The 19954-nt window shown below is 47.2% G+C and overlaps 1 protein-coding gene across 2 annotated transcripts in view; it reads left to right on the forward strand.

Moving 5' to 3' along the window:
* Nucleotides 1-11590: 11590 nt before the first annotated feature.
* The window catches only part of RPTOR (regulatory associated protein of MTOR complex 1), a 272593-nt gene continuing 264229 nt past the window's right edge, over nt 11591-19954 (forward strand). Inside the window, exons 1-2 of one of the 2 annotated variants that reach the window (XM_045569640.1) lie at nt 11591-12256; nt 12342-12566. In XM_045569640.1, the coding sequence (XP_045425596.1) occupies nt 12405-12566 (162 nt within the window). In that variant the 5' untranslated portion in view covers nt 11591-12256; nt 12342-12404. Of the gene's footprint in view, nt 12567-19954 lie in introns of both variants that reach the window. The other variant, XM_045569639.1, reaches the window with a different exon arrangement.

Below are 19954 nucleotides of genomic sequence, written 5' to 3' on the forward strand. Positions count from 1 at the left end.
TGAGTTCAAATGATCCTCCCACCTCGGCCTCCCAGAATACTAGGATTACAGGCATGAGCCACCGCGCCTGGCCTGGTGATGAAACTTAGTGGCCACAAGATGGTATGAAGAAGTGGGGCCTTTCAGAGGTGGCTGGGTCATGAGGGCTTCTCCCTTGGGAATGGGGTGAGGGGCCCTTACACAGGCACTTTGATGGAGGGAGTTCGTCCGCCTTCTGCCTCTACCACGTGAGGACACAGCCTTTTTCCCCTCAGGAGGACACAGAGTTCAAGGCGCCACCTTGGAAGAAGATACTGGGCCCTCACCAGACAGTGAATATACTGACACCTTGACCCTGGACTTCCTGGCCTCCATAATTGTGAGAAATAAGTTTCTGTTCCTTACAAATTACACGTTCTGTGGTATTTTGTATAGCAGCACTAAGGGACTAAGACGATGCTACAGCAGGGATGAACCTTGGAAACGTTATACTAAGTGAAATAAGACCGCCCCAAAAGACAGATATTATGATTCCACTTACATGAAGTCTCTAGAGTAGTCAAATTCATAGACAGAAAGTAGAATGCTGGTTGCCAGGGGCTGAGGGGAGTGGAGAATGTGGAGCTACGTTTAATGGGGCCAGAGTTTCAGTTCGGGAAGATGAAAAAGGTCTAGAGATGGTGATGTTGATGGTTGCACACAGTGTGAAGGTACTCAGTGCCATGGAACTATACACGTAAAATGATAAATTTTATGTTATATATATTTTCCACAATTTTGGTTTTTGTGGTCAACCAAGACAGACCAAAATTCCCCCCCTCGCTGGCTCACCTTCCCAGAGAGGAGACAGACAACGAATGAGTGCACGGCGCCCGCGAGATGTGCCTGGCGGAGGTGAGGCGGTCCGGAGAGGCAAGGGGGGACGAGGGGGCTGTTCTGGGGGTGGCCAGGGAAGGCTTCTCTGAGTGGTGACGTGAACAGAGACCTCAAGGAAGTGAAGGAACATGCACGTGTTCCGGACAGTGGGGTCGGCAAGTGCAAAGGTCCGGGGGTGGGAGAGAGCTTGGTTTGGGGTGTCCTGGGAAGAGCACAGAGGTCAGGGTGCCTGGAGCTCAGTGGGGTCAGTAGAAGGACACGAGGTCAGAGGTAACAGGGTCAGATCCTGTAGGGCTTTGGAGCTGGTGGGAAGGGCTTGGAGTTATCTTGAGTGAGTTGTAGCCCTTGGAGACTTTTGAGGCCTGAAGCGTCCCTAATCTGATTTAAGCTTTAAAAGATTCACTTTGCAAAGCTCCTATCATACATTATCACACTGTATCTCACAAGCCAATGCCACGGGTAATTTTTTCCCCATTCTACAGGTGAGAAAACTGAGGCCCAGGGAGAGAGGTTAAGGGAATTGCATGAGGGTGCAGAGCTTGAGAGCAGTTGGACTTCACTGGAATCCGGCTCAGTCTCATCCCACGAGCCCACCCCTCGGCAGGAACGGGACCATGGTATTCCACAGGCCAAGAGACTGCAGCGCATCAGGGTCAAAAGGAGTGGTGGTAAAGTCCAACTTGTCTCTTGGCAAAGTAGATCCGCTCATGAGAATTCCACCTTCTAATTGGATCTCATTTCTGTTGAGACCTGGGCACCTGCTTGGGGAAAAAATTATCTGGATGGCCGTGGCTCTACATAAAGACCAAGGGCAGAGGGGGTCCCAGGTGACCCTCTGGGCAGTGGGCGTGGGCCCAGGACACAGGGGCTCACCCTGACGGTGTCAGCATTGGATGCTTCTGAGTCGGTGGTGCAGCCTCTGGCTCTGGAAATGAGTTTCTGGGTCTGCCTGGAGCCCACCTCGTCTCTCTCCCGTCACAGAGACCTTTAATCCGGCGCCGAGCAGCGTGACAGCTACACGCTTTATCTTCCGATTTTCATTCCATCAGCCTCCCTGGGTGGGTTGTAGGTGGGGTTCTCCAAAGCGCCCAGGAAAGCCCCCTCAGCTTACTTGGGAGTGGGGGTGGAGGGGAGCAGGAGCAGGCAGGGAGACTGTCCCCTTGGGCTTCCACGAAGGGCAGTTCTGCTGCTGTGAGAAGCGGAGGAGGCTCCGACCTTCCCAGCCGGCCCTTCCCATCCTCTTTGGGAGCATGGGATGGAAGAGACATAAAAATTCAAACCATACTCGCAGTAAATGAAAGGAAAAAATATATATTTAAGATGGAGATAACCATAGCAATCACTTTTACTCAAAGGTAATAAAAAGGGGTATCATAAACATAAACGCAGAGATTCGAGGCGGCACTCCTTGCCAGCGTTCGCTGCCACCAGAGAGAGCCGTTCCAGGGAAGGCGAGGACTGTCACATGCGCCCTTGACACATCCCTCTGATTAAACACCCGAGGAGGGAAACTATGGGAGGAAGGTGGAGAGTTATGGGGGGGAAATAACGACCAAACCTATGACAGAAATTGAGAATACAAATTACATTTACAAATCTCCCCCGGCTGACGGCGGCTCTGGCTGGAAGGGCTCACACATCACAGGGCGGCTGGTCCGAGTCGCCACGGGCGGACCGGACCAAACACAGGGCGTGCGGGCCGTGAAGGCGACAGGAACCCAGACGGGACAGCTAGGCCGCTGCAGCGCCGCCGGGCCTGCTCGCTGGAAACACCAATTTCAGAGGGAAGGACACAAGGCTGTGGCCTCTTTCCTTCACATGCGGCCTGGCACGAGGACAGGGCCGCGACCCAGGTGCCTGAGACTCCCTTTGGGCCCGCCTAGCGCCCCCCCTAGGCTGTGACGAACGCTGCGGTTCCTGAGCACCTTTTGCACGTTCTGAGTCAGAAATGAGACATCATTATTCTCTCACGAAATTTGCAAAAATCAAGATAAAACTATTTCCGTTTCTATATAGTTGGACTACCCAGCGACGCTGGCAGGCAGCTGTGATCACAGGGCCCAGTTCTAGCCAATAGGCTGCAACCAGCAGTGACATTAATCACCGGCCTGGCCAATAGAAACCTCGCGCACCCTCCCCGGCGTGACACTGGCAGGGGTTCGGGACCCAGGGCGGGAGGGTCTGCAGCCCCCGGCCGCACCCCAACCCCTACTGGACTATTGTGTGGGTGAGGAGTGACCTGCGGAGGATGGGCAGTTACTGTGCCAACCTGGGACAGATCCAAGCGGATTCCCGGGCATCTTCCTTGTCACTTGTGGGTACAAGATGAAATCACCCTTCTTTTCATATTGAGGTTGCACGACCCCAAGCCTTTGTCTCTGACATCTCCCAGCAGCCCTCCCTTTTGGGGTGATCTTCTTCAGGACTGTCCCCCAGGCTCGCTCCACCCAGAGCGTCAGGCCCAGCTGTTGTGGCCTCAAGTGCCATCCGAGTACCTGTGCCCTGGTGTCCACCCTGGACACGTGGAGCCACCCACCTGCGCTTGCCGGAGCCGCTCCTGCTTCTGCTTCCAGCAGTGGCTCCCCGGGGTCCTGCTCTGCTGAGTCATTCAACAAACACCGTGTGCCCGGACAGCGCACCAGGCTCTGTGCTCTCTGCAGGGATAAAATGGAGAATGAGAGCCGGGACGTCTGGTCACCGAGGGGAGACCGACCTGGCCCACCACGAGCCCTCTCTGCTCAGCTTAGCCCTCACCGATAGCGCAGGGCAGACTGCACGGCTTGGACAAATCGGGAAAACAACACATTTCTCCAAGCCTTGATTGGGTCTGGCTCTCGGGGAAACCATCCTACCACCTCCTTCAGAGCACAGGCAGGCTGGAAACAAGCTCCTGGTATGTGATTAACACAGTGGTTAAGAACACAGGCCTCGAAGCTGTGCGTCCCAAATCTCACTACACGTGGAATGATCTGGGGATTCCAGGCTGCCGTTGGGTGCTGTCCTCTGATGTTGTAATGGTGCAGTCTGGGTATCTGGAATTTTAAAAGCCACCCAGGTGATTCTGAGGTGCAGCAAAGTTTGTGAACCTCTACTCTGGAGTCAACCTGCTGGGTTGAATCCTGTCTCTATCATTATTATTATTATTATTAAAGACAGAGTCTCACTCTATTGCCCCAGCTAGAGTGTGGTGGTGTCTTATAGCTGACTATAACCTCAAACTCCTGGGCTCAAGTGATCCTCCTGCCTCAGCCTCTGAATAGCTGGGACTACAGGCACTGCCACCACCACACCCAGCTAATTTTTCTATTTTTAGTAGAGACGGGGTCTCGCTGTTTATTAGAGGCTGGTCTCGAACTCCTGAGCTCAAGTGATCCTCCTGCCTCGGCCTCCCAGAGTGCTGGGATTACAGGCGTGAGCCGTGGTGCCCGGCCTCTATCACTTATTGATTGTATTGTATAACCTTGGTTGGATTACTTGGTCTGTCTGTGCCTCAACTTCCGTACCTGTGAAAGGGGCAGACTACGCCAGTGACGAGTATTGAGTATACACGTGAAGAGCGTAGAACAGGGTTGGTACTCAGGGAGTGTGCTGTGTTGACCACTGTTATTACAATTATTATTTTAATTAGTACTACATTGAAACCTTAACAGCTTTCCACAGGCTCTGGATGTACGGTTAAGGAAATCTTTGTAATGGAATTTGTGGAATGTCATTAAACGAAGTGAAGGTCACGCAGCAGCCTCAAAGCCTGGGCCCACAACGTAGAGAAACTGAAGTCCTTCCCTGTGGGTCACAGGGAAGTTTCCTTGTACTGTCTGCACCATCAGTGATGTCGGTTTGCAGAATGCTGGGAAGTGAAGACAGGAAAATGCTCCTGCTGCAATATGAGTGAAAAAGACAAGTCGCAACATAAAATGTTTCGGTAAATCTTGCTGTTTCTATAAAACTAAATGACAAGGAAGATGCCTGGGAATCTTTGCTTGGATCTGTCTCGGATTGGAGCAGTAACTCCCCAGCATCCAAAACATGTTTTGTTAAATCTTGCTGTTTATACAAAACTGAATGATTCTTTTTTGCAAAAATTACACAGATAAATATATCTATTTATAATACATACTGGAAGACTATACAAAGAAATCTCAATAGGCGTTATCTCTGGGCAATGGAATTAAGTGTTTCCTTTTCTTTGTTCTTTATTTTCAAAACAATGTTTCAGAATTTTTTTTTTGTTTTATAATGTCAAAAGCAAATAGAATTTTTAAAAAATGTATATATGTGCCAAAAAGAACAGGAAATTCACAAAATGGGAACAGTGGTTCCTTTGGGCTGTGGGATGGTGGGTAATTTTTATTTTCTTCCTCATTCTTTTTGACATTTTCTAATTTCCTCTAGCAAGCATCTATTACTGTTTATTTTTAAAATTTAAAATAAAGAAAACTGGTCAAAGTACTATGTGATGCTGTTTAAAATGTGAAGTAATATTTCTGGGGTTATAATGCCGGGGCTGGGGAGCAGCAGTCCCTGGCCCACCCCTCCCTGGTCCTGGTGCCTCTTGGTCCACATGTTCACCTGCTGCTCCTATTCTTACCTATATGACATATTTACAGTCTCTTTCTTCATGTTTTAAATATCAGTTTACTGTCTATCCACTGTTATCTTGCATGAAAAATGAGACTTTTCTTCTTACACCTCCCCCACTACTTATTATTCTTTTTGTCTAGAAAAACAAAATCATTGAAGGAAAGGAAAGGCATTTGTGAGGCTAAGGCACACATGCTATGTTTTCCATGTGTCCTTTTTAATCGACCCAGATGGGATTTATTTCTTATAGCCATTTGTTATTAAGAATAGGTTGCCTTTATTGAGTGCGTACTTTGTCCGGGATTAGCTCACTTAGTACAGCCATGCGGGGATGCAGTGCACTCACACAAACCTGGACCGCACAGCCTGCTACACACCTAAGCTAGAGGGTTGCTCCTAGGCACAAAGCACACAGCATGTTACCGTACTGAACACTGTAGGCAACTGTAACACAACGGTAAGCATTTGTGTATCTAAACATATCTAAGCACAGAGCAGGTACAGTAAAAAGACTTTAAAATGGTACATCTGCATAGGGCACCTACCATGAATGGAGCTTGCAGGGCTGGAAGTTGCTCTGGGTGAGTCAGGGAGGCGAGTGGTGAGTGAATGTGAAGGCCTGGGACGTTACTGTGCACTACTGTAGACCTTTCAAATGCTGTATATTTAGACAACACTAAATTTATTTAAAAAAGTAATTGTGCTACAATGTTATGACAGCTATGATGTCACGAGGTGATAGGAATTTTGTAGCTCCATTATAATCTTATAGGACCACTGTCCTCTATGTGGTTTGTCATTGGCTGTGACTTTGTTCTGCGCGCCATGATTGTACGTAGAACCTCTCTGTGAAATGGAAACTATTAGTTTTCCAATTGTACAGATGAAATTGGAGCTGAGGTAAGTCCAGGTGCTCTCCCAGAGTCCCCGGGGAAGGAAATGCCCAGTGAGACTTGGAACTGAGGCTGGGGTGACTCCCAGCACAAACAGGTGCTGGTGGCCCCAGTGGCCATTCGCAGGCTAAGGGGCGGATCTTGCCTCAGGCCGGCACCATGTTCCCACTGTGACACCTGGGCTCATGTGACCTGCTCTGCTTGGTGTCTTCTCCCAGCCGGGCCAGTAGAGAGATCTTGAGAAAGTTATTTAATCTTTCTGCATCTCGATTTCCTTACTGATAAAATGGATCTAAAACATGAGCTTTTTACATAGGGTTATTAGGAGGATTAAATGAGTTAATTCTCATGAAAAGGGCCTGGCTCGCCGTCAGTACTCATTAAGTTTCGGGATTATCATATTTCACTCACAGGCGTAATTCTCTAATCTCCCCTATTAAAGGCAGCCGCAACGGTTGGCTTAGCCTGGGCCCCCAGGACCGTCATGGGTGTTGTGTAAATATAACATAAAATAACAGCTAGGGAGTTTAAAAAGAGACAGTTGGTTATATTATTTGTCTTTTCATAAAGATGTAATCTTATTGCAGGCAATATTATTAAAATGAAAGGTTATAAAAATTCAGTTTGCATATTTTTTATTGGATAACAAATTTTCTCAATATAGTCTCAATCATAAAAGCTTTTCTTTTCTTTTTTCTTTTTAAACCAGCAATGGGCATAGACCACACCTTCATGATTCCACCTGCAGGGTCCTGGGGGGAGGGGAGGTGCTCACGCTAATGGGAGTTTTGACCTGGGAAGGACACTGACCTTGGTCCTTCTCCACAGAGAGTTCCTAAGGGCTGTAGACAGCCGTGTCTGATCTAGTCAAGTCCTGGGCGTGGGTCCCCTCATCCATCCAGACAGACCGGTCAGGGCGCCTGGACCAGAAGCCAGATCCGGTGGGGACCGGGCCTGGGGCACCTGGTCTCCCAGCGCCAGCTCTGGTCTTGCTCCAAATCCCAGGCTCCCCAGGGAGGCTCTTCGCTGCCCCCCACAAAACAGCCCCAGGCAGCCTGTGCGGGGCTGGGGGTGCAGGTCCCGTTCCCATTAAGGACTCACTTCAGCTGCCTTGCCCTGGTGCGTCTTCCCCGGCTCTGGCTTGTGCTGGCTTTTGGAGGCCGGGGCATTGCAAAAATCCTCATTTCTGAAGGAAGTGTGGACAGTGGGTGAAGTTTATTCAGTCAGAGGCACTTGTCATCGCGGTTCCCACGCTGCGCAGCGGTGATCCTCCTTTAAAACCGGGAATAACGTTGTTGTTTGTTTCTGTCTATCTACATGCTCACTGTCAAGAAGTTATACACAAAATAGAAAGGTACACTGCAGAGGGTGAAAATCACGTACATAAATCTTGCCGTATTTTTAGACGGGGGAAGTGGGGAGGACGTGTCGGCCCTGGCAGCCTGGCGCTTCCGACTCAGGTGATGCCGAGCCCCGTCACCTCCCTTCCCTCCTTCTCACTTTGCTGTCAACAAAACATCTGACCCGCAGAGGGGGGTGGCTTGGGCTCTGCTAAAAACAGAGTAATGTTGCTCAGACAGACGCAAAGTACTTTATATCTATTTTGGTTTCTTTTAAGCTAAGCACAGATTTCTCTGGGAAGGACCGAGCTGGCTGTTCTCCCTGCCTGGAAAACAATAGCTTAGCGAAGCACCCGTGTTTCTCCGGCTCCCTGACCTCAAGTTCACTCCTGATTCTTGATGACAAAACACATTCAATGCCCTTGATTGATCTAGCGCAGAAACTGCACCACTGGAGGATGGAGCGCAGCCCGTCCTGCTTGTGAACAGAACACCCTGGGCTTCTGTTGGGAGAAAAGGGTAGGTCGGCTGCAATGGGCCAGCAGCTTGGGTTGGAGGCTGTGAAAATCCAGCCGCCTTAGTTCTTCTTGGTCCTGACTTTTATCTGAGCCGTCTGTGCAGACCCTCTCCCTGCCAGGATCCTTTTCCCCTGCAGCCCCTGCCTCCTGCCGTGGTTGACAACACACGCAGGTGTTTTCATTTGTCCTCTTGCTCACTTTGCTGTACCTTTGGCTTTTGGTTGTCTAATAGTCTGAGTTTTAGGGCTGGAAGGAGTCATCTGGTCTACCTTCACACTGCAGGGCAAGGTCCCCTGACCCCGTTCAGGCAGGTTGAGGGTTACTCTGGTATTTCTAGCATACTGGGCCTGGAAGCCCCTCCCCTTCCCAGTCCCACATCTGCAGCCTAATGCTCCCCACCAGCAGGGTGGTTTAGTGGCACTCGGCCTCACAGACACCTTTGCAATCATGTCTTGGGTAAGCGACTCTGAGAGACTCATGGGGTGGGCTGTCATCAACACCATCCCACATTTTCACAGCTTGAATCAGACCAGGTCTCCTGCATTTTCTGGGATTCATAACACTTGTTTTCAGGATTAAAGTATCTTATTTAGAGGCTTTGTGGAAAGCAGATGTCCTTGCTTCTGAAAGATTGGAGACATTAGGAAGTGGAACTGCAGGCTCAGTGGCCAGCCAATCACATGCCATGGCAATGGAATCACCCAGGTGAGAAATATCAGCCCTTGAGTTTCCAGCTTGTCATCAGTCATAGTGCTCACTGCCTTCCAAAAACCTGGAGCCACTCTCTCAAATGCTTGTCTGGGACTTCAATAGAATCATCCCTGACACACTAGAATGAGGTTTCTTTTAAATGTCAAGATGCCAAGAAATTATTCCAGCCCACTTTTGAGACTTCAGGGTGGGAGCTGGGCTGTCACCAGCCCCTTTCTGGTTTTTACATGAATCACACAATTTTGAACTGGAAGTATCCTTAGAAATGAATCTTCTTCAAATTCCTCATGTCAGCAGTCATGGAGGCTGAGGACAGAGAAGGGCGGAGGCTTTGCTGGTGTCTGCAGGGGGTGGTGCCAGGCTGGGGACCAGACGTGTGTGTCTCTAGCCTCGTTCCAGGACAGGGAACCCGGATGGCCTCTTGGTTTGGGTTCACATCTGTAAAATGCAAAGGGTGTTTTGCTCTGCAGTCCTGGGGAGAGGGTGAGTCCTGTTCTACTTTGTTAGGTGGGAGTTTGAACAACTGCTTCATGGCATTCATTCATTCGGTGCAGAGATTTATTAAGGGCTCACTCTGGGCCGGAAGTGAATCCCTGGAGAAATCTTTGGAGAGAATATTGCCTAAGATTTCTAAATCATGCTCTTGTTTTTTTTTTTTTTTGAAACAGGGTCTCTGTTGCCTGGGCTAGAATGCAGTGACATCACCATAGCTCACTGCAACCTCAAGCTCCTGGGCTCAAGTAACCCTCCTGCCTTGGCCTCCCAAGTAGCTGGGACTACAGGTGTGCACCACCACACCCAGCTAAGTTTTCTATTTTTTGTAGAGATGGGGGGGGGTCTTGCTGTTGCTCAGGTGCAGATCATGAATCCCTGTCTTCCTACTCCACTTGATCTGGTAGGTTTGGGTGGAATATGGCCATCCTTATTTTTAAACAGTTTCCTGGATTCTGACCACCTGCCAGGGTGGGGACTTCAATGGGCTCACTTGCTACCTTCATTTAGAATATCAGACAGGGAAAGTGGATTTCCCAGGGTCAGATACTTTAAAGGTGAGGAATTGAGTCTCAGACAGATTAAGGGGTTTTTCCTAGGTCCCAAAGCCAGTTAGGAATGAATGGGTTCAGCACTTCTGCTTTTCCGTAACTGTGGCTTTCTGCGAGAGTGGCTAGAGCGGAGCTATCTGCAGCCTGAGGGAGGTGGGGGCTTGCCTTCAGTGCCATCTGCTGCAGGGCGACAAGGCAGGAGCAGGAGTTATTTTGTTGCCTTCAGGTGGGAATAGGAATAAGGTCTTCCTAAGACCCTGCAGCCCCAAAGCCTCTGCTGGTAACTGTGGGGATATTCTCTCAGCCAACATAGAGAGCCAGGAAAGGGAAGGTTTAGCTTGCTTCTGTGCTTTGGTGAATTCTCCCTGAGTTTCCATGGGAGAATTGGCTCAGTGGGATGTGATAACTGAATGAATGTTTAGAATGATAATGATTTAATCCACGATCATTTATTAAACACTTGCTATGTGCTGGGTGAGAAAGATCTGGGATTGCACTACTCACTTTCAATTTGAAAGGAACACAAACGCTTTCAGGATTTTGATATGAACGGCCACATTGTGTCAAAGTCCTGGGAAACCACACTGAGAAACAGGGTCTCTTCAAGAGCCCAACCTGAGACTTTAGATTAATGGGGCACATGGGGTTGCTAGATTTCATGATAGCTACAGAAGGATCATTGCTAACATTTGTTGGGTCTGCTATGCTCAAGGCACCTTCATGAGCTAGTTTTATCCTTCAAGATGGGTAGTATTATCCCAGTTTTATAGCTGAGGAAATTAAGACTGAGCTAGTTAAGGGATTGACCAAAGTTGCAGAGATGGGAAGTGACACAGCCAAGACTCCAAGCATCCAGCTGTGTCTGACACCAACGCCCAAATGCAGAGGGGAAGGAGGCCCGTTTGCGGACTAACAGCCTCCTGTCTGGCTCACTAGACAGCCGGTTTATGGAGGTAGGCACTGCAGGCTTCATCCTGTTTCCTATTCCCTGCTGCACCTAGCACAGTTCTCCACACATTGCAGATAAGCAAAATTTGGAGAAGAGAAAGAAAATAATGCAAGAGGCTTGTCTCCACGCATAGAAATCCAGACTAAACGTCGATTGCACAAGGCAGCTGTATCAAAGTAAGAATAAACTCTTACTACCGAGAAATGGGGTGGGGGTGGGGAGTAAGAATAAACTGCTCAGAAAATAAGATGGATTAAACAAAAAACTATTTGATGAAAAAATTTTTCACTTAGTTTTCTATGAAAAAAAATTAAAGAGAAAATCTGCCTGACACCGTGGAAGACATGACACGCAAAAAGAGAATGACTATCTTTTGTGATACTATCAATGGTTCTTTCTGAAGCTTTTGCTGCCTTTTCAAAATCTGGAAGAAACAAGGTGGTCGATTCCTTTGCCGTCAGAAGCATGTAGTTCCACTTATAACAATAACAAGCTTTCTTAAAAATTAACTAACTCAACATAGTTTCATTTGTAAGATTGACTTCAATAGCATCTCCCGAACAAATGGCAATAACCCAGGGAGAGCTGAATTGCGGTAACCCAGGTAACGGGGGCGGGGACTCCCTTTCCTCCGCCGCAGCCTGGGCAGCGCGGCGAGAACGCTCTGGGAAGTTTGGCCTGTTGGCCACGCCGTAGGTCGCGATGCATTCTGGGTCTTGGCAATATGGCGTCCTCCTTGATGTGCTGATGAGAAGAGTTTCAGTGCAGCTTCAAACCAGAGGGCAAAACTCCCCTAACCCAATAAGCCCACGTTACTCGTTTTCTCCGCGGGCCTTGTCGCCCGTTTCTCAGGACTCGTTCTGAAGTGGGAGAGAACCACGGGGCCGAAGGCCAGGACTAGCCAGGCCGCGCGGACCCGGGGCTGAGGAACCGGCTGCGGGCAAGCACGATGGGCCGGTCCTGGGTCTGGTTGCAGCAGCTCAGGCCAGTGCGAGACCCGCAGGGCTGAGAGTGGCTGGAGAAGACCCGAGGCGCTCTGAATCTATTCCCCTCTGCCGGAGACCTCAGCCCAGTCGGCCCAGTCGTCGAACCAGCACCAAGAGCGGGCGGCCTGCCTGTCCTCGGATCTGCTGAGGCGTTGGAGGCCGAGAGTAGGGTCACCGTGAGGCCTGAAGTCTCTCTCGCCTTTGACAGCTCCGCTCGCAGCCCCTCCTGAAACATACAGCCTCAGAAGCAGCCAGTGGCCTGGGATCTGTGTGTGTGTGTCCGTGCGGAGCTTCCTGGGCTGCCCGGTTTCCCAGCAGCTCCCCCCACCCACCGACTTCCCGCGCAGAGTTAGAGATAAGGATCTCAGACTTTTGGCTGAGTAAGGGTCTCCGTACACTCTTCACCCATTTCTTTTTTTGACTATTCTTTTTTCTATTTATTTCATCAATTCTGGTACACACTAGTTTTTAAGGCTGGAGGTTCTCGAGCGCTTGCTGCCAAGGACTCCCCCACCCCCTCCTCCGCTGATGGAGTCCGAAATGCTGCAGTCGCCTCTTCTGGGACTTGGGGAGGAAGATGAGGCCGATCTTACAGACTGGAACCTGCCTTTGGCTTTTATGAAAAAGAGGCACTGTGAGAAAATTGAAGGCTCCAAATCCTTAGCTCAGAGCTGGAGGATGAAGGATCGGGTAAGTGAATTCTGATGGCACCCCTTGGACTTGGTAGTTTTTCCAGCGAAGAAAGTTTAGAGCTAGAAGAGTGTTTTTGGGAAAGCGCCAATATTTTTCTCCAGCCACATGTTTCAAGTCAACTAAAAAGCAAAAACTATTTCATACTCCAGTTTTGGTTGAAAATGGGAAAGGCTGTTTTAGTTAGTTCGTATTCACTGGGTAGTTGTTAATTCAATTCAAACTAAGTTCTAATTCAGACAATAAAAGTTAAGCAAATTTGAAACAGCAAGTATTTACATGCAGTTTGGTTTCCTACTTAGTTCCATTAACACTTAGAGGAAAGGCAAGGTGGGGTATAATACTTAAACTCATGTGGTTAGTCTATTTTTATGGTTAGTCTGCTTTTTTAATAGCCAAGCTAAGTGAAGTGCAGAAGTCTGATATAGTATGCTGGGGAACAGGATTACTGGAAAATGTTCAGCTAGTAACAAATTAATGCAAAGTTATTTTAAAGTTACAGTGAACTTCATCCTAGTTTTGTAAACAACTTGTCTTGAAGCCAGACTGTCCTCCTTTTATATGGCATCTTGTTGCTGTAATTTGGAGATAGAATTTCTTCAATAGTGGACTTAGGGTATGATGAGTTGGGACTTGGGACCAGGTTTTAGGAGGTCCTCATAGTGCTGGAGTGTGGACAGTGACTCACGAGCAGCTGGTATGAAAGCAAACAGCTGAATTTTTCGAGTCTATCTTTCATCAGCCACCATCTATTTCCTGGTCTCCAAAGCAAAAGTGCCGTACTATGTCTCAACTGTGCACACTTATAATATGTCTTTTTGTGATTCATTTTCTCCTTCCAGGCTGCTTTTATTTATTTCAACATTTTAGTGGCATGAGAGGGGAAGTTGGTGTTACAATGAGTGATTTGCTCTAGGCTTATGTATATGTTTATAGAAGATTATTGTGTTTCAGTATATGATGTTGAAACATAAATAAGAATTACTTGTGGTAATTCTAGCCAATCAGTCACTAGTAACCAGTGCTTTAGTTACAGATTTGGCTTATTTCCAAAAGGTTAGGAAAATTTGTTTTATCCAAAAGCAGTTTAGGGAGTCAAATAAATTGGTCATTGGGAGAAGTTGAATAAAGTCTGCGTTATGGACATCTTCAATACTAATTGTATGGTTAAAAGCTTTTGTGGTTGCTATACATATATGAAAAGAAATTTATTTTCATTTTTTCAAGAGAATATGTCAGTGGTAGAAATTTATTTTAAAGCAACTCTGCCTAATAATTTTTTTCCTTATATTTAGAAAGCAGTTTTTTTTTTGCCATTGTTCTTTTGAAATGTGGTTTCTTCTGCTACCCTAAACCTATGCTCAAGCTGTTTGAAACTGATTAATGGATATATTTTGACATTTTAATTAAAACATTAATTTGTGAATGATCAACATTCACTAATTAGCTCTTCACCGGTTATTAAGAGAAACAAAAGTTCTGCAAATCTTAGTAACTACTGAGAGTGCTACTTAGAAAAGAGCCCGGAGAGAAAGTTTGCTGTATCTGAACTTTCCAAGTTCAATGAAGAAGAAAATCAGCAGCTAGTATTTTCAGTTAATTTTGTGAGAGTTTGACATCCTAAAGAGTCCTTGTAGTTTCTTTCCCCAGGTCAGACCTTGAGGGGACCTTTTCAGCACACCCTTACTAGGACAAAGTTTACAAATTTAAATGATACTAATAGTTGGAAGGTGGCACTAATGAATGAAACAGGCCAGATTTAAGAATAATAATGGCACATGTTTGAAAATAAATGGCACTGACATTGGACTCGGTGTCTGGTAGATTGTCTGGAGGGTGGGAACAGTGGGGCTCTGGGGGGTACATGCTGCAGCTAAAGGGGCAGCTGGGCCTTGCCCAGTACTCACGTGCGCACCTTCTCACTCTCTCGCTCTCTTTTTCTTTGAAAAGCCAGAATTTTTAAAAAAAATGTGAAGTCTTCCAATGTATCTATATTAGTACTAATTCAAGTATATTACAAAGCAATGCAGTCCAACACTGCAGGCTAAACAGACCCCATTTGTGGGTGGTTTTTGACCAGTGGGCTACCCACATGTGACTTAGACTTTATTATGACCACTATAGGCAGCCACTCTGCCTCTTGGAATCCCATTCACCCAGGCTTCCAGGCCAAACCGTCCTGCTCTGCTGGAGGCTCCCGCCAATCTGATGGAGCATCTTGCTACATCGGCTACTTCCCAGTGGCCACTGACTGCCCTAAATGCAAGCTCAGTTTTAGCTTCTTCCTGTGATTGATGTGTACTTCCATGCACTTTTACTTTGTATATATTTTAAGGATTACTTACTGGTGCCCTTTTTAGGGGCCTTGTTACATATTCTTAAAACTAACATCTTTACCAGAGACAACTCCAAGAACTTTTCCTGCCACTCAACATTTGGCATCCTCCCAGGAGCTCCAGCCCATGCCTTCTCTTAGTTGGGATTTCTATGATCTTTGTTTGGAATCCATCCTGGTTTTTAAATGCCACTATTATCACATTTTAATTACCAAGTTACTATTAGTTTAATATTGTTGTTATCAAATTAATTTGTTGTTTTGTTAATTCTACTATGTACAGTGAATGATACAGAAATGTATCAATAACGTTTTTGGCTTGTAATTTTCAAGTCACTAGACTTATATTAATGTATGAATTACAGTTCAAAATGAGTAATTCATAGACTTATGGCTAAAACAGATATGTATATATTTTCCCCATTTGTGTTTTACTGTGATACTTGCAGAGTTCATTTTCCTGCTGGAAAGTGAGCAGATGGGGATAATTGGCTTCAGATGGATCTTTTGCCTGGAATGTGTGGGATGGAATCAGGGAAGCTTGGGAGCTACCACTGAAAGACAGACACATTACTTACATGCGATAGTGCCATCGGCAGACATATGTACACATGTGCAGGACCACTGACATGCCTACATGTGTAGGAGATAGCAACTGTAGGATGAAGACCCCTATTTCCTAAGCCCGTCTCTGAACTCAGCATGTTGCGTTGTAGACATACTTTGAATAGGCCATGGAGGAAGCAGAGTAGAAACGTCCAACCTAATCCATGGACTATGAAATGTTTAGGTTGTCTTTTAAGCAATGCCAAGTAGAAATACGTTATAATCCTGTGTCACTCCCTCTACCTTCCTCACTTTGCATCTTCTCCTTAGTCTACTCCAGTTAGCCTCTGATGCACTCCACTGAGACTGTTGTCAGCAAGGCCATCATTTGTTGCTAAATCTAAAGGTCTCTTCTCTCTTAATGTATTTGACCTGTCAGCAGCACTCCACACAGTTGACCCTCCCTCCTTCATGAAACTCCAGATTTTCCTCTTAGATCACTAATTGCTCCTTCTCAAACTCTTTTGCTGTTTGACACCTAAATTTGAGAGCACCCGAGGACTTGATTTTGGACCCCTTTCTCCGCTGTGTGTATGCCCCTCCACCCCCTGCTGATCTCATCGAGGACCATTGTTTTAAATACTGTCTGTGTGGAAGTGGTGCTTAGACCCCGATCCTTAGCTCTGATCTGGCTGAGATTTCCATCTCAGATGCCCTGTTGTCTGCTTTGCCTTGATTTTCTCCATCACGGCTCTCCACAACCACCATCCACTCAGTTGCTCATGCTGAAGGTCTAGAGTTTGTCTTGAATTCTTCCCTCTCCTTGTGGCCCCGTCCAAGTCATCAGTTGAACAGGCAACTTTTCCTCCGAAGCGTATCTTACACTGGACTGGCTTATCCCCGTCGCTGCAGTTCTCAGCCCAGGCAGCCGCTGTCTCCTGTCTGGACGACTACGGTTGTGCCCTTACTGCTTTTCCTCTGTCCTCTCTGGCCATACAGCTGATTCTTCACACAGTGGTCAGGATGGTCTTTTAAAAGTGTAAGTCAGATGCCGTCACTTCCTTGCTGGTGGTCTCCGTTAGCTTCCGTAGCGCTTGGAGTAGAGTGCTGACTGCTTTCCCAGCTCACGGAGCCTTCATAAGCTGGCTCCCGGCTGCCTTTTCTGCTTCTTGCATAGAAACTCCTGGAACACTCTTCCCTCTGGTCTTTGTACACCTGGTCCTCCTCTTCCTTCACACTCAGTGTCGCCGTCACTCCCTTACAGAACCCCCCATCACCCCATCTGAAGCAGCTGCCCAGGTACTCCTGATCGCTTGTTGTTGGTCTTTATTTCTCTGGCCTTCTTCTCCACACTTCTACCCCTACGAGTGTGGGTTTGTTTTTTTTTTTATCATAAAGCAAGGACCTGGTCTATACTGTACTACTCTGTAGCACAGTGCACGGCACATGGTAGGGATTCAGTAAAAATGTACTGATAGAAAAAGAATAGTTTACAAAGGGCTTCCACATGTCTTTTATTTTTATTTTTATTTTTTTTGAGACAGAGTCTTGCTCTGTTGTTTGGGCTAGAGTGCCATGGCGTCAGCCTAGCTCACAGCAACCTCAAACTCCTGGGCTCAAGCAATCCATCTGCCTCAGCCTCCCAAGTATCTGGACTATAGGCACATACCACCATGCCTGGCTAATTTTTTTCTACATGTATTTTTAGTTGTCCAGATAATTTCTTTCTATTTTTAGTAGAGACGAGGTCTTGCTTTTGCTCAGGCTGGTCTCAAACTCCTGAGCTCAAGAAATCCTCCCACCTCGGCCTCCCAGAGTGCTAGGATTACAGGCGTGAGCCACCGCGCCCAGCCCACATGTCTTTTTAAAGGCTCTACAGCCCTGTGAATTTCTTTTCTTTTCTTTTTTTTTTTTTTTTTTTGAGACAGAGTCTCACTCTGTTGCCCAGGCTAGAGTGCTGTGGCGTCAGCCTAGCTCACAGCAACCTCAAACTCCTGGACTCAAGCGATCCTCCTGCCTCAGCCTCCTGAGTAGCTGAGACTACGGGCATGTGCCACCATGCCTGGCTAATTTTTCTATATTTTTAGCTGTCCATATAATTTCTTTCTATTTTTTTTTTTTTTTTTTTTTTTAGTAGAGATGGGATCTTGCTCTTGCTCAGGCTGTCCTCGAACTCCTGAGCTCAAACAATCCACCCACCTTGGCTTCCCAGACTGCTAGGATTACAGGCGTGAGCCACCGCGCCCGGGCTAGCACTGTGAATTTCTTAAGGACCGTTATCTCCATGTTATTGATGAGGCGACAGGCTTTAGGTAAATGGCTTGCCTAAAGGTACCTAAATTACATGGCCAGCAATGAGAGGAAGTGGAACCTTAGGCAAGCCATTCTTTGCTTTGAGAAACGAAGTCTAGCTTAAGAAAAAAACACACTAAACTGTATCATAATGTCTCAACTGAAAAATTCATATTGAGAGGTCATGGGGTCTAAAAATACATTAGGAAGATGACGTGGGTGGTGCTGGTGTTACAGAAATAGGCAGTAAACCCACGTTAGGCAGACGGAGGACAGTGCTGGGGCGTAGCCCAGCTCAGTCTGCTCGCAGTGCGTGTGTGCGCTCCTTGCAGGGGTCGTGAGGTCAGCACTGTTTCCATAACAATAGAAGTCATCCCTGGCCTTTTCCACGCTGCTCACATCTGTGCTGATGGTGCACAAGTGAAGGCCGGTAAAGCTGCTGGCGTCTCAGTGTGAATCAGGACAGTGGTGCCAGACTGTACCAGTGGTTCTTGTTCCCTTTGCCACGCACTAAAACAGCCTTCCAGTTTCACTCGAGAGCATCCTCGGTAAAGCAGTAAAGATGGTTGGTTCTACTAAATCTCAACTCTTGATTAAGCACGCACCTTTTTAAGACTGTGTGATGACCCTTCTGCTGTGTGGGAAGCCTGGTGGCTGCCTGGAGGAGGACAAAGCAGACCAAAGGTTTCAGGACACGGCATGTCCCCAAGGCAGCACCACCAGCCAGCTCCGGGCACCTGGGCTTGGGTGTTTGGGAGGCACATTCTCAGAAACACACCAGTGAGCTGTCACTTCAGGGAAGACACCTGACAGTGTTTGTGGCCAGTCATAAAATTTGAGCCTTCAAGTGAAAATTAGAGTTCTGGAAAACTTGTATCTGCCACTGTGAGTGTGGCAGCTTCCCAATACTTAGACTTTTCTGGTGAGATCACGGCGATGTTAATGAATGTGATTTTTTTTGCTCTCATAGAATGAACTGTGTCCACATTTGGAACATCTGCATAATTCAGTGAACCCGGATTTCCAAATGACCAGCACATGCTATCACAAAGTCATCCAAGGCTAAAAGATTTATGCATAAAGTTAGACCCATGGATTTCACTGTAATAGGGTATGAGAAGTTCACTGATATGGTTTCAGGTAGATTAGATGTTTTCTTTTATATTTTATTCAGATAGATTGCAGCAAACCTTTAAGCAACTACCACTTACTGAGTTTTGATGTAGTATCAAAGAAGATTAGTATTAATTATTTGCACATACATATTTTTAATTGAGACAGGGTCTCTGTTGCCTGGGCTAGAGTGCAGTAGTGTCATTGTAGCTCACTGCAACCTCCAACTCATGAGCTCAAGTGATCCTCCCACCTTGGCCTCCCAAAGTGCTAGGATCACGGGCGTGAGCCTGATACTCCTACCCTTTCTACTGTGAATCTTGTGAGGCAGATTTTCCTCATGTACTTCAACCAAAACAACATGTAGCACCAGATTCACACATGTGAGAATCCAGCTTTCTTATATGAAGCCAGATATTAAAGAGACTTGCAAAAATGTGAAACATTGGCATTTGTCTCACTGTCAGTTTCTAACACAGAAAATGTTCATAAATGTAACTCATCAAAAAAGCCCTTTGAGGTCTTCAAGAATCTTTGATTGTAAAGGGGCCCTGCTGTCAGAAGGTTGAGAACTGATCATGTAGTTAAAAGAAGGTGAATATCAAACTTAAACCAGGAGGAAAGGTGTGAGGGTATCAGGTGATCAGCCCAAAATGTCAGGTGAGGACTTGAACTGACGTCAGATAAGAGACCTGAAGGACCCCATCTGCTGCACTCTCTCCCTTCTCTTTGCATGAGGAGCTGTTGAGTCTCCAGACTTGGGGCTGGGGGTGTTTTGTGAGGCCGCTGCCTGGCGTGTAGCCACCCTCTTGGCCTCTGTTGCTCCAGACTCCCAGTGTGTGTCCGGAGGGAAGCCCTGCTGCTCACCCAGCGGGATCTTTCTCTGTGGGGGGAAGGAAATCCACTGAGTCTGGCAAGGAGGAGGTGGCCGGAGGTCTGCAAGTCGGTCAGCAAGGCTGGTGGTCGCTCACAGTGTGCTGTGCCCGCCCCCCCCCCCCCCAGGGCCCTGCATCTAGGAGGACCGACACACATGGCAGCAGTGATGGTCGTACACCAACAGATGTGTCAGTCGTAGTATTTACGGGTGAGGATGACGTTATCA

This window comes from Lemur catta, chromosome 15, assembly GCF_020740605.2.
Source record: "Lemur catta isolate mLemCat1 chromosome 15, mLemCat1.pri, whole genome shotgun sequence".
In the NCBI taxonomy this organism is placed as follows: Eukaryota; Metazoa; Chordata; class Mammalia; order Primates; family Lemuridae; genus Lemur; species Lemur catta.